The sequence below is a fragment of the Salvelinus fontinalis genome, unplaced genomic scaffold (assembly GCF_029448725.1).
Source record: "Salvelinus fontinalis isolate EN_2023a unplaced genomic scaffold, ASM2944872v1 scaffold_0300, whole genome shotgun sequence".
NCBI lineage: Eukaryota > Metazoa > Chordata > Actinopteri > Salmoniformes > Salmonidae > Salvelinus > Salvelinus fontinalis.
In genome coordinates this window covers 170,414-185,042 of record NW_026600509.1, presented here as the reverse complement: position 1 = coordinate 185,042, position 14,629 = coordinate 170,414, and the positions used below count along the sequence as shown (strand labels likewise).

At 48.4% G+C, this 14,629-nt stretch overlaps 1 protein-coding gene across 4 annotated transcripts; it reads right to left on the bottom strand.

The window, feature by feature from the left end:
* Window positions 1–522: 522 nt before the first annotated feature.
* On the bottom strand, window positions 523–14,295 carry LOC129845413 (GTPase IMAP family member 7-like). 4 transcript variants are annotated; one of them, XM_055913332.1, is made up of 5 exons: window positions 14,115–14,295; window positions 5,066–5,145; window positions 3,319–3,438; window positions 2,978–3,058; window positions 523–2,143 (listed from the first exon to the last, which is right to left on the bottom strand). In XM_055913332.1, the coding sequence occupies exons 4-5, from the start codon at window positions 3,054–3,056 to the stop codon at window positions 1,071–1,073; spliced, it is 1,152 nt and encodes a 383-aa protein (XP_055769307.1). In that variant the 5' UTR covers window positions 3,057–3,058; window positions 3,319–3,438; window positions 5,066–5,145; window positions 14,115–14,295; the 3' UTR covers window positions 523–1,070. The 4 variants fall into 4 exon arrangements, with proteins under 4 accessions (XP_055769307.1, XP_055769309.1, XP_055769306.1 ...); XM_055913334.1 differs by lacking the exon at window positions 5,066–5,145 and having other exon boundaries at window positions 3,281–3,438; XM_055913331.1 differs by lacking the exon at window positions 5,066–5,145.
* Between the last annotated feature and the right edge of the window lie 334 nt (window positions 14,296–14,629).

Genomic DNA, 14,629 nt, shown 5'->3' with positions numbered 1-14,629 from the left:
ACAGACCAGGGAGGGAGAGTAGAGGGAGAACACAGACCAGGGAGGGGGGGGGGGGTAGAGGGAGAACACAGACCAGGGAGGGGGGGGGGGGGGTAGAGGTAGAACACAGACCAGGGAAGGAGGGTAGAGAGAGAATACAGACCAGAGAGGGAGGTTAGAGGGAGAACACACACCAGGGAGGAAGAGAAGAGGGAGGACAGAGGGAGAACACAGACCAGGGGGGAGGGTAGAGGGAGTACACAGACCAGGGAGGGAGGACAGAGGGAGAACACAGACCAGGGAGGGAGGGTAGAGGGAGTACACAGACCAGAGAGGGAGGGTAGGGAGAACACACACCAGGGAGGAAGAGAAGAGGGAGGACAGAGGGAGAACACAGACCAGGGGGGAGGGTAGAGGGAGTACACAGACCAGGGAGGGAGGACAGAGGGAGAACACACACCAGGGAGGGAGGGTAGAGGGAGTACACAGACCAGAGAGGGAGGGTAGGGAGAACACACACCAGGGAGGAAGAGAAGAGGGAGGACAGAGGGAGAACACAGACCAGGGGGGAGGACAGAGGGAGAACACAGACCAGAGAGGGAGGGTAGGGAGAACACAGACCAGTGAGGAAGAGAAGAGGGAGGGTAGAGGGAGTACACAGACCAGGGAGGGAGGGTAGAGGGAGAACACAGACCAGGGAGGGAGGCTAGAGGGAGAACACAGACCAGGGAGGGGGGGTAGAGGGAGGACAGAGGGAGAACACAGACCAGGGAAGAAGGGTAGATACAGCAATACTGTAGATATCCAGAAACCTAGAATGTCTTTACCCATTCTAACTTATTATCTATCTCTGAGTTAATGAAACATGATTTTAGATATTTCTGTCTTTGTTTTTGTTGAATTATAAATGTCATCCTACAGTATGTTACTATCCCTGAGCCTTTGAATGATAAACATGGTAAATAACTGACCATATTAGAAAGTGTTGAACAATCCCTGATGGTTGTCATTGTACAGTATTAATCTTCTGCTACTACTTGACATTAAGATGAGGAAGAGAGTGGTACTTCACACTGCCTCCTCTTTCTCATTTAATCAGAATCGTCTAAATGTTCAGCTACTTCATTTGCAAGTACAGCAGCTCCAACTGGAATTGCTAATGGTCCTGCTACCACCGCTGTGAAAACAGTTGCTAACAATCCCAAAAAGCCATTCGACGACGACTTCCTCGTCCTCTGATGTCTCGTCCTCTGATGTCTCGTCCTCTCCTCCTCTCTCGCCTTCGCTACCTGTCTTCTGATCTCCTCTTCATGTTTCTTCTTCTCCTCCTTTCTCTTCTCCACCTCCTGTCTCGTCCTCTCCTCCTCTCTCATCTTCTCTAACCGTTTTCTGATCTCCTCCTCCTGTTTCTGCTTCTCCTCCTGTCTCTTCCTCTCCTCCTCTCTTGCCTTCTCTGCCCATTTTCTGATCTCCGCCTCCTGTTTCTTCTTCGCCTCCTCCTCTCTCTCCTTCTCCTCCTGTTTCTTCCTCTCCTCCTCTTCTTTGATCTTCCTCTGGACCTCCTGGTACATCTCATTGGTGTAGTGTTGTCCTCCATTCTTCATCACCATCTCATCTATCTTCTTCAGCAGCTCTGGGACCTGAGTGTTGTCATTCTTCTTTTTATTATTGAAGACATGATTTCTTCCCTTAAAGACCTTGACGAGTTTCATAAGCTCCTCACTCTCACTTAGAAAGTCCACCATTGATTTGTCCTCCAGCTGGTCTCCACCGGTGAACAGAATGAGGGTGTACTTTGAGGCTTCTTCTCCAAAGTTCTCCTGGATCCACTTCACAGTGTTCCTCTCCTCCTCTGTGAACCTCCCCAGTCTGATCACCAGCAGGAAGGCGTGGGGTCCTGGAACTGACATGTAGATGGCCTTTTCTATTTCACTTTTCATCTCTTCTTTAGACATTGTTGTGTCATAGAGCCCTGGGGTGTCGATGACATCAATCTTCCTCCCATCCACCTCTCCACTCTGTTTCTCACAGTGATCAGTGACAGACTTAGGGGAGAGGTCTTCTCTAAACACCTTTCTCCCCAGGATGGTGTTTCCTGTTGAACTCTTCCCTGATCCAGTCTTCCCCACCAGAACAATCCTCAGTTCAGAGGGATGGCCTGCATCTGTGAAAACAGACAAGAAGTGCTTGAGTTGATAGTGATTGTCTTGATGAAAACCTAATGAAATGTGTGTGTGTGTCAGATTCTAACCGTGCAGAGCACATGCCCCTTTGTCCTTCCAGTCTCTAAATCACCCTTTTGGGTAGTGGTATAATTTACACCCTAATATTATTTGTTATACTTGTTCAGAACCCACTGCTAGCAAGTTGTCGTCAAGTTCAGCACCCCCCACCCCGTCCGCTGGTTGCGCCTGTTTCCCAGTCTGACCTGTAAGGAGACGCCCAGCTTGAGAGACCTTAACATTTATTTAACACTTGATAATACTTGATTTAGCCTACATCATCCATATTCAGTCTGATTGGCTGATAGGAGCAGAGAGGGTAAGAAAAAACTAAGATAAATTACAATCAGTAAAATAAATATAGCTAACCAGCAGATGAACATCAATCATCAACGTCAATGATCAGCTGATAGCCCACCTTCTTTTCCCCATGTCAATCATGTCTTCAGGAGGCACTGAACTAGTTTGTAATGATGAGTGTGTTGCATACATCAATAGGCCTATTTAAAAATGTTAAAGTTTACTCTACAGAGGCATGTGGTATTTTCTAGATTTCGCCCTTTTTTTTCATTTTGAGCACCTGCCCCCTGCATGGCCCTGGTGTGTGTGTGTCTGTGTCTGTGTCTGTGTCTGTGTCTGTGTCTGTGTCTGTGTCTGTGTGTGTGTGTGTGTGTGTGTGTGTGTGTGTGTGTGTGTGTGTGTGTGTGTGTGTGTGTGTGTGTGTGTGTGTGTGTGTGTGTGTGTGTGTGTGTGTGTGTGTGTGTCTGTGTGTGTACCTTGGCATTGGCCAGTGAAGGCTTGCAGACAGAGTGTCAACAGGAACAGAATCTTCAGAGTCCCTCTTCTTCGTCCCATATCTGTTACAGTGGCCAATCAAAACATGGAATTAGATGATGATCTCACTACAAATAACAAAGTCCACAAATTAAATTAGAATTTCTTCTCAGCTATTTCACTTCAAACAATGTTAACCAGGGGCGTAAAACTCATGGAGGGCCTAATGTCTGCAGGTTTTTGTTTTGTCCTTTCAATTAAGACCTAGACAACCAGGTGGGGACAGTTCCTTACTAATTAGTGACCTTAATTCATCAATCAAGTACAAGGGAAGATGGAAAACCTGTAGACCAGGGCAGCCCAGCCCTCTTCCTGGAGATCTACTGTCCTGTAGGTTTTCAGTCCAACCCTCTTCCTGGAGATCTACTGTCCTGTAGGTTATCGCAGATACCTTTTTTTATACCTATAAAAAAAGAGTAATCCCCCAAAAATGCAATAATAGTAACTATAATTGAGTGATGCTATGTGGTATAACTGTTGTAAAACGAAGTACATTCCCTGACAATGTAATTGTACAAAAAAAATTATGTTACTGGCTCCAACAGTGCAGTAGAAGGCCACGCAAAATACAATGCCAATACACAAGTAATCAAAAGAAGATATCAAGAAATTAATTACTAAGGTAGTTAACTTCTTCGAGAATATTGAATACTGAAGTCAACTTTAGTGTGGTTGCAACGATCTGTTAATTGTTGTCCCCTGTTGTGACTGTGAGAGGTGATGCTATGTGCTGCACCTTATAGTCTAAGTTTAGTAACTAGTCATTTCTAGCCAACGAGAGAAATCATTCACCTCAGGACAGGCACAACAACACAGAGTTACACATGGAATAAACAAGCGTACAGTCAATAACACAATAGAGAAAAAGTCTATATACAGTGTGTGAAAATGGCATGAGGAGGTAAGGCAATAAATAGGCCATAGTAGCAGAGTAATTACATTTTAGCAGATTAACACTGGAGTGGTAGATGAGCAGATGATGATGAGCAGATGAAGGTGTGCAAGTAGTGATACTGGTGTGCAAAAGAGCAGAAAAGTAAATAAAACAATATGGGGATGAGGTAGGTAGATTGAGTGGGCTATTTACAGATGGACTATGTACAGCTGCAGCGATCGGTTAGCTGCTCAGATAGCTGATGCTTAAAGTTAGTGAGGGAATCGTAAGTCTCCAGCTTCAGCAATTTTTGCAATTCGCTCCAGTCACTGGCAGCAGAGAACCGGAAGAAAAGGCGGCCAAAGGAGGTGTTGGCTTTGGAGATGACCAGTGAGATATACCTGCTGGAGCGCGTGCTACGGGTGGGTGTTGTTATCATGACCAGTGAGCTGAGATAAGGCGGAGCTTTACCTAGCAAAGACTTATAGATGACCTGGAGCCAGTGGGTCTGGCGACGAATATGTAGCGAGGACCAGCCGACTAGAGCATACAGGTCGCAGTGGTGGGTGGTATAAGGGGCTTTGGTAACAAAACGGATGGCACTGTGATAGACTACATCCAATTTGCTAAGTAGAGTGTTGGAAGCTATTTTGTAGATGACATCGCCAAAGTCAAGAATCAGTAGGATAGTCAGTTTTACTAGGGTAAGTTTTGCGGCGTGAGTGAAGGAGGCTTTGTTGCAAAATAGAAAGCCGATTCTAGATTTGATTTTGAATTGGAGATGTTTGATATGAGTCTGGAAGGAGAGTTTGCAGTCTAACCAGACACCTAGGTATTTGTAGTTGTCCACGTATTCTAGGTCAGAACCGTCCAGGGTAGTGATGCTAGTCGGGCGGGCGGGTGTGGGCAGCGAACGGTTGAAAAGCATGCATTTGGTTTCATTAGCGTTTAAGAGCAGTTGGAGGCCACGGAAGGAGTGTTGTATGGCATTAAAGCTCGTTTGGAGGTTGGTTAACACAGTGTCCAAAGAAGGGCCAGATGTATACAGAATGGTGTCGTCTGCGTAGAGATGGATCAGGGAATCACCCGCAGCAAGAGCGGCATCGTTGATATATACAGAGAAGCGAGTCGGCCCGAGAATTGAACCTTGTCGTACCCCCATAGAGACTGCCAGAGGTCCGGACAACAGGCCCTCCGATTTGATTGGGTTTCACTATTACACAACGCTGACGTCTCCTGGTTAAACAAAATGTTAAAAATGAAATAACAAATTAAACAACATTTTCAAATGTAACTTTGTAGTTCCCTAGTCTGGTCCCAGATCTGTTGATATTCTTTCCAACTCCATTGATCACTACATACTGTAGTTGCCTAGCCTGGTCCCAGAACTGTTTGTGCTCTATCCAACTCTATTGCTTTCTATCAAGCCAAAGACAATGAGAGACAATGAGATGGAAAGTTGGCACAGGAGAGCAGCACACTCTAGGAGCTCAGATGCAATAATGGAATAACCAACGAATAACCAACGTTTGGACAGACAAGCTGTCTTCATCAGGTTATAATGACAAACACTGCGGGTACCTTATCAACAAGGCGTGAGGGGGTGTGGTATATGGCCAATATACCACGTCTAAGGGCTGTTCTTCGGCACAACGCGCCTATTATAAACTGGTTACCAATGTAATTAGTACAGTACAAATATATTTGGAATCATACCCATGTTATATGGTCTGATATACCACCAATCAGCATTCAGGCTCGAACCACCCAGTTTATAATAGTTTATATAGTTTGAAAGGACACACACAGGTGTCTATAATCATGGATGGTTGTGGTTTGATTTCATTGGTCGATTTACAAATATAAAAAGAACATGTAAAAATGTTCTCTCTCTACTGGTACCATGAGGACAGCTGTCTCCCTCATCTCTCTACTGGTACCATGAGGACAGCTGTCTCCCTCATCTCTCTACTGGTACTATGAGGACAGCTGTCTCCCTCATCTCTCTACTGGTACTATGAGGACAGCTGTCTCCCTCATCTCTCTACTGGTACTATGAGGACAGCTGTCTCCCTCATCTCTCTACTGGTACCATGAGGACAGCTGTCTCCCTCATCTCTCTACTGGTACCATGAGGACAGCTGTCTCCCTCATCTCTCTACTGGTACCATGAGGACAGCTGTCTCCCTCATCTCTCTACTGGTACCATGAGGACAGCTGTCTCCCTCATCTCTCTACTGGTACCATGAGGACAGCTGTCTCCCTCATCTCTCTACTGGTACCATGAGGACAGCTGTCTCCCTCATCTCTCTACTGGTACCATGAGGACAGCTGTCTCCCTCATCTCTCTACTGGTACCATGAGGACAGCTGTCTCCCTCATCTCTCTACTGGTACTATGAGGACAGCTGTCTCCCTCATCTCTCTACTGGTACTATGAGGACAGCTGTCTCCCTCATCATTCTCTACTGGTACTATGAGGACAGCTGTCTCCCTCATCTCTCTACTGGTACTATGAGGACAGCTGTCTCCCTCATCATTCTCTACTGGTACTATGAGGACAGCTGTCTCCCTCATCATTCTCTACTGGCACTATGAGGACAGCTGTCTCCCTCATCTCTCTACTGGTACTATGAGGACAGCTGTCTCCCTCATCATTCTCTACTGGCACTATGAGGACAGCTGTCTCCCTCATCTCTCTACTGGTACCATGAGGACAGCTGTCTCCCTCATCATTCTCTACTGGTACCATGAGAACAGCTGTCTCCCTCATCATTCTCTACTGGTACTATGAGGACAGCTGTCTCCCTCATCATTCTCTAATGGTACTATGAGGACAGCTGTCTCCCTCATCATTCTCTACTGGTACCATGAGGACAGCTGTCTCTCTCATCATTCTCTACTGGTACCATGAGGACAGCTGTCTCCCTCATCATTCTCTACTGGTACCATGAGGACAGCTGTCTCCCTCATCATTCTCTACTGGTACCATGAGGACAGCTCTCTCCCTCATCTCTCTACTGGTACCATGAGGATAGCTGCCTCCCTCATCTCTCTACTGGTACCATGAGGACAGTTGTCTCCCTAATCATTCTCTACTGGTACCATGAGGACAGCTGTCTCCCTCATCTCTCTACTGGTACCATGAGAACAGCTGCCTCCCTCATCTCTCTACTCGTACCATGATGACAGCTGTCTCCCTCATCTCTCTACTGGTACCATGAGGACAGCTGTCTCCCTCATCATTCTCTACTGGTATCATGAGGAGAGCTGACTCCCTCATCTCTCTACTGGTACCATGAGGACAGTTGTCTCCCTCATCTCTCTACTGGTACCATGAGAACAGTTGTCTCCCTCATCTCTCTACTGGTACCATGAGGACAGCTGTCTCCCTCATCTCTCTACTGGTACCATGAGGACAGTTGTCTCCCTCATCTCTCTCTACTGGTACCATGAGAACAGTTGTCTCCCTCATCTCTCTACTGGTACCATGAGGACAGCTGTCTCTCTCATCATTCTCTACTGGTACCATGAGGACAGCTGTCTCCCTCATCATTCTCTACTGGTACCATGAGGACAGCTGTCTCCCTCATCATTCTCTACTGGTACCATGAGGACAGCTGTCTCCCTCATCTCTCTACTGGTACCATGAGAATAGCTGCCTCCCTCATCTCTCTACTGGTACCATGAGGACAGTTGTCTCCCTCATCATTCTCTACTGGTACCATGAGGACAGCTGTCTCCCTCATCTCTCTACTGGTACCATGAGAACAGCTGTTTCCCTCATCTTTCTACTGGTACCATGAGGACAGTTGTCTCCCTCATCTCTCTCTACTGGTACCATGAGAACAGTTGTCTCCCTCATCTCTCTACTGGTACCATGAGGACAGCTGTCTCTCTCATCATTCTCTACTGGTACCATGAGGACAGCTGTCTCCCTCATCATTCTCTACTGGTACCATGAGGACATCTGTCTCCCTCATCTCTCTACTGGTACCATGAGGATAGCTGCCTCCCTCATCTCTCTACTGGTACCATGAGGACAGCTGTCTCCCTCATCTCTCTCTACTGGTACCATGAGGACAGTTGTCTCCCTCATCTCTCTACTGGTACCATGAGAACAGTTGTCTCCCTCATCTCTCTACTGGTACCATGAGGACAGCTGTCTCCCTCATCTCTCTACTGGTACCATGAGGACAGTTGTCTCCCTCATCTCTCTCTACTGGTACCATGAGAACAGTTGTCTCCCTCATCTCTCTACTGGTACCATGAGGACAGCTGTCTCTCTCATCATTCTCTACTGGTACCATGAGGACAGCTGTCTCCCTCATCATTCTCTACTGGTACCATGAGGACAGCTGTCTCCCTCATCTCTCTACTGGTACCATGAGGATAGCTGCCTCCCTCATCTCTCTACTGGTACCATGAGGACAGTTGTCTCCCTCATCATTCTCTACTGGTACCATGAGGACAGCTGCCTCCCTCATCTCTCTACTGGTACCATGAGAACAGCTGTCTCCCTCATCTCTCTACTGGTACCATGAGGACAGTTGTCTCCCTCATCTCTCTCTACTGGTACCATGAGAACAGTTGTCTCCCTCATCTCTCTACTGGTACCATGAGGACAGCTGTCTCTCTCATCATTCTCTACTGGTACCATGAGGACAGCTGTCTCCCTCATCATTCTCTACTGGTACCATGAGGACAGCTGTCTCCCTCATCTCTCTACTGGTACCATGAGGATAGCTGCCTCCCTCATCTCTCTACTGGTACCATGAGGACAGTTGTCTCCCTCATCATTCTCTACTGGTACCATGAGGACAGCTGTCTCCCTCATCTCTCTACTGGTACCATGAGAACAGCTGTCTCCCTCATCTCTCTACTGGTACCATGAGGACAGCTGTCTCCCTCATCTCTCTACTGGTACCATGAGAACAGCTGTCTCCCTCATCTCTCTACTGGTACCATGAGGACAGCTGTCTCTCTCATCATTCTCTACTGGTACCATGAGGACAGCTGTCTCTCTCATCATTCTCTACTGGTACCATGAGGACAGCTGTCTCCCTCATCATTCTCTACTGGTACCATGAGGACAGCTGTCTCCCTCATCTCTCTACTGGTACCATGAGGATAGCTGCCTCCCTCATCTCTCTACTGGTACCATGAGGACAGTTGTCTCCCTCATCATTCTCTACTGGTACCATGAGGACAGCTGTCTCCCTCATCTCTCTACTGGTACCATGAGAACAGCTGTCTCCCTCATCTCTCTACTGGTACCATGAGGACAGCTGTCTCCCTCATCTCTCTACTGGTACCATGAGAACAGCTGTCTCCCTCATCTCTCTACTGGTACCATGAGGACAGCTGTCTCCCTCATCATTCTCTACTGGTATCATGAGGACAGCTGACTCCCTCATCTCTCTACTGGTACCATGAGGACAGTTGTCTCCCTCATCTCTCTACTGGTACCATGAGAACAGTTGTCTCCCTCATCTCTCAACTGGTACCATGAGGACAGCTGTCTCCCTCATCTCTCTACTGGTACCATGAGGACAGTTGTCTCCCTCATCTCTCTCTACTGGTACCATGAGGACAGTTGTCTCCCTCATCATTCTCTAATGGTACTATGAGGACAGCTGTCTCCCTCATCATTCTCTACTGGTACCATGAGGACAGCTGTCTCTCTCATCATTCTCTACTGGTACCATGAGGACAGCTGTCTCCCTCATCATTCTCTACTGGTACCATGAGGACAGCTGTCTCCCTCATCATTCTCTACTGGTACCATGAGGACAGCTGTCTCCCTCATCTCTCTACTGGTACCATGAGGATAGCTGCCTCCCTCATCTCTCTACTGGTACCATGAGGACAGTTGTCTCCCTCATCATTCTCTACTGGTACCATGAGGACAGCTGTCTCCCTCATCTCTCTACTGGTACCATGAGAACAGCTGCCTCCCTCATCTCTCTACTGGTACCATGAGGACAGCTGTCTCCCTCATCTCTCTACTGGTACCATGAGGACAGCTGTCTCCCTCATCATTCTCTACTGGTATCATGAGGACAGCTGTCTCCCTCATCATTCTCTACTGGTATCATGAGGACAGTTGTCTCCCTCATCTCTCTCTACTGGTACCATGAGGACAGTTGTCTCCCTCATCATTCTCTAATGGTACTATGAGGACAGCTGTCTCCCTCATCATTCTCTACTGGTACCATGAGGACAGCTGTCTCTCTCATCATTATCTACTGGTATCATGAGGACAGCTGTCTCCCTCATCTCTCTACTGGTACCATGAGGATAGCTGCTTCCCTCATCTCTCTACTGGTACCATGAGAACAGCTGCCTCCCTCATCTCTCTACTGGTACCATGAGGACAGCTGTCTCCCTCATCTCTCTACTGGTACCATGAGGACAGCTGTCTCCCTCATCATTCTCTACTGGTATCATGAGGACAGCTGACTCCCTCATCTCTCTACTGGTACCATGAGGACAGGTGTCTCCCTCATCTCTCTACTGGTACCATGAGAACAGTTGTCTCCCTCATCTCTCTACTGGTACCATGAGGACAGCTGTCTCCCTCATCTCTCTACTGGTACCATGAGGACAGTTGTCTCCCTCATCTCTCTCTACTGGTACCATGAGGACAGTTGTCTCCCTCATCATTCTCTACTGGTACCATGAGGACAGTTGTCTCCCTCATCATTCTCTAATGGTACCATGAGGACAGCTGTCTCCCTCATCTCTACTGGTACCATGAGGACAGCTGTCTCCCTCATCTCTCTCTACTGGTACCATGAGGACAGTTGTCTTCCTCATCATTCTCTACTGATACCATGAGGACAGCTGTCTCCCTCATCATTCTCTACTGGTACCATGAGGACAGATCAAATTGAAACTTAATCCCTTAGTAATCTTATAGTAGACCAGTCAACCTGGAAAAAGTGCTGGGATTTATTTCTGCTTATTACAGACTTTCATCAATGCTTGATAAAACATGTTTGCTGTGATACAAGGTCATTTTGGATTTCTAACACCATTTTCAACAGGTCAAAAGGTCAAATGTGGTGAAAATTGTTAAATGTATATAGATTTAGGTGGAATGTTCAACACAAACAGAGTGGATTATCAAACAACACTTAGACTGTAGAGTGTCTGCATTAGTAGTTGCTTTTACATGCAGTTATTCTGCTTTCAGACACGCACATCCAGCTCAGCAAATGTTTTACAAATGGTGTATTTGTGTGTCATAGGGAACATTAATGGTATTTTAGTCTTTTTTTTTAAAGGCCTTTTTCAATACATTTGTAAATGCCCATAAACCCATTGAATACCTGCAACAGCTGGAACTGCAACAGCTGCCTTTCAGTAAACATTGTTTGACTCTAGCACTGAGACCTTGCTTCCCTTGTTTTAATATAACAACTACAGGACGTCAAGAGGCCTAATGGTTAGAGTGTTGGGGCGGCAGGAGGCCTAGTGGTTAGAGTGTTGGGGCGGAAGGAGGCCTAGTGGTTAGAGTGTTGGGGCGGCAGGAGGCCTAGTGGTTAGAGTGTTGGGGCGGAAGGAGGCCTAGTGGTTAGAGTGTTGGGGCGGCAGGAGGCCTAGTGGTTAGAGTGTTGGGGCGGCAGGAGGCCCAGTGGTTAGAGTGTTGGGGCGGCAGGAGGCCTAGTGGTTAGAATGTTGGGGCGGTAGGAGGCCTAGTGGTTAGAGTGTTGGGGTGGCAGGAGGCCTAGTGGTTAGAGTGTTGGGGCGGCAGGAGGCCTAGTGGTTAGAATGTTGGGGCGGCAGGAGGCCTAGTGGTTAGAGTGTTGGGGCGGCAGGAGGCCTAGTGGTTAGAGTGTTGGGGCGGCAGGAGGCCTAGTGGTTAGAGTGTTGGGGTGGCAGGAGGCCTAGTGGTTAGAGTGTTGGGGCGGCAGGTGGCCTAGTGGTTAGAGTGTTGGGGCGGCAGGAGGCCTAGTGGTTAGAGTGTTGGGGCGGCAGGAGGCCTAGTGGTTAGAGTGTTGGGGCGGCAGGAGGCCTAGTGGTTAGAATGTTGGGGCGGCAGGAGGCCTAGTGGGTAGAGTGTTGGGGCGGCAGGAGGCCTAGTGGTTAGAGTGTTGGGGCGGCAGGAGGCCTAATGGTTAGAGTGTTGGGGCGGCAGGTGGCCTAGTGGTTAGAGTGTTGGGGCGGCAGGTGGCCTAGTGGGTAGAGTGTTTGGGCGGCAGGTGGACTAGTGGTTAGAGTGTTGGGGCGGTAGGAAGCCTAGTGGTTAGAGTGTTGGGGCGGCAGGAAGCCTAGTGGTTAGAATGTTGGGGCGGCAGGAGGCCTAGTGGTTAGAGTGTTGGGGCGGCAGGAGGCCTAGTGGTTAGAGTGTTGGGGCGGCAGGAGGCCTAGTGGTTAGAGTGTTGGGGCGGCAGGAGGCCTAGTGGTTAGAGTGTTGGGGCGGCAGGAGGCCTAGTGGTTAGAGTGTTGGGGCGGCAGGAGGCCTAGTGGTTAGAGTGTTGGGGCGGCAGGAGGCCTAGTGGTTAGAGTGTTGGGGCGGCAGGAGGCCTAGTGGTTAGAGTGTTGGGGCGGCAGGAGGCCTAGTGGTTAGAGTGTTGGGGCGGCAGGAGGCCTAGTGGTTAGAATGTTGGGGCGGCAGGAGGCCTAGTGGTTAGAGTGTTGGTGCGGCAGGAGGCCTAGTGGTTAGAGTGTTGGGGCGGCAGGAGGCCTAGTGGTTAGAGTGTTGGGGCGGCAGGAGGCCTAGTGGTTAGAGTGTTGGGGCGGCAGGAGGCCTAGTGGTTAGAGTGTTGGGGCGGCAGAAGGCCTAGTGGTTAGAGTGTTGGGGCGGCAGGTGGCCTAGTGGTTAGAGTGTTGGGGCGGCAGGTGGCCTAGTGGGTAGAGTGTTGGGGCGGCAGGTGGCCTAGTGGTTAGAGTGTTTGGGCGGCAGGAGGCCTAGTGGTTAGAGTGTTGGGGAAGCAGGTGGCCTAGTGGTTAGAGTGTTGGGGCGGCAGGAGGCCTAGTGGTTAGAATGTTGGGGCGGCAGGTGGCCTAGTGGTTAGAATGTTGGGGCGGCAGGTGGCCTAGTGGTTAGAGTGTTGGGGCGGCAGGTGGCCGAGTGGTTAGAGTGTTGGTGCGGCAGGAGGCCTAGTGGTTAGAGTGTTGGGGCGGCAGGTGGCCTAGTGGTTAGAGTGTTGGGGCGGCAGGTGGCCGAGTGGTTAGAGTGTTGGTGCGGCAGGAGGCCTAGTGGTTAGAGTGTTGGGGCGGCAGGAGGCCTAGTGGTTAGAGTGTTGGGGCGGCAGGTGGCCTAGTGGTTAGAGTGTTGGGGCGGCAGGTGGCCTAGTGGTTAGAATGTTGGGGCGGCAGGAGGCCTAGTGGTTAGAGTGTTGGGGCGGCAGGAGGCCTAGTGGTTAGAGTGTTTGGGGCGGCAGGAGGCCTAGTGGTTAGAGTGTTGGGGCGGCAGGTGGCCTAGTGGTTAGAGTGTTGGGGCGGCAGGTAGACTAGTGGTTAGAGTGTTGGGGCGGCAGGAGGCCTAGTGGTTAGAGTGTTGGGGCGGCAGGAAGCCTATTGTTTAGAGTGTAGGGCCGGTAACCTGAAGGTTGATACTCTTAGAAAAAAAAGGTGCTATCTAGAACCTTAAATGGTTCTTCGGCTGTCCCCATAGGAGAACCCTTTGAATAACTATTTTAGGTTTCATGTAGAACCCTTTTGGTTCCAGGTGGAACCCTTTCCACATATTTTTCTGTATGGAACCCAAAAGGGTTCTATCTGGAAACAAAATTGGTTCTGCTGAAGCGAAAACCGAAACAATCTTATGAAAGCCTTTTTTCTAAGAGTGTAGTCCTAATCCACGACCCGACAAGGTGAAGCAAGGCAGTTAACCCCCCCCACAACAACTGCTCCCCAGGTGCCCAGTGCGGCACGTACTCAGAGGGGTCGGGTTAAAGTGTTTCACTTTCACTTTTATTTTTTTATCAGTGATAGAGTGAAGTTGTATCATTACGCCATTTTGTGGTCTAGTCATTTAATCTCAGTAAGGACAGACATGGGAACGACAAGTTGTCTCATCATTTCTTTGCCGTTCAACAGTAAAAGTTGTGTTTTTGCATTTCTGAGTAAAAGTCCATTTAAAATGTATTGTTTCCATGGCATTGCTATTAAATCTTTATGGTGTTGCTGCTAGAAATATGTTTACATTTTAACTTAGAAATATTTGTAAATACATTTGTGAATAAACGTTCTTACCGTTTTCCTTCTCTTTTTCCTGGATGTTCTTAGAAAAGCTGTTCTGTAGTTCATCAGCTCCAGTTCTGAATGTAACTCTGGTTAGTTGGAGGTGAAGACAAACAATGATCTCAGATCCAACTCTTCAGTCAGCTTTAACGGTGCCTCAAACTAGTGACCACACCCTCTACTGCTGTTTTACCAGAACTGAGACGTTTCCAAGAAACGTGTGTGTGTGTGTGTGTGTGTGTGTGTGTGTGTGTGTGTGTGTGTGTGTGTGTGTGTGTGTGTGTGTGTGTGTGTGTGTGTTGTTTAAGGCTTTCTGCTTAGTCATAGGGTCTCAAAAAAAACAGGATATGGTACTACCAGAACAGGCATTCTGTGGGCATTTCAGAGAAACATGTGGGTGTGTATGTGCAATTGTGTAGGTGTGCCTGTTACTATGGAGGCAAATTATGTGCCAAAATGACACATTTTAAATGAAAAGTGGACACTTTTGTCATAAACCAGTAGGCTGCGTCTCTGTTAAGAGTTTG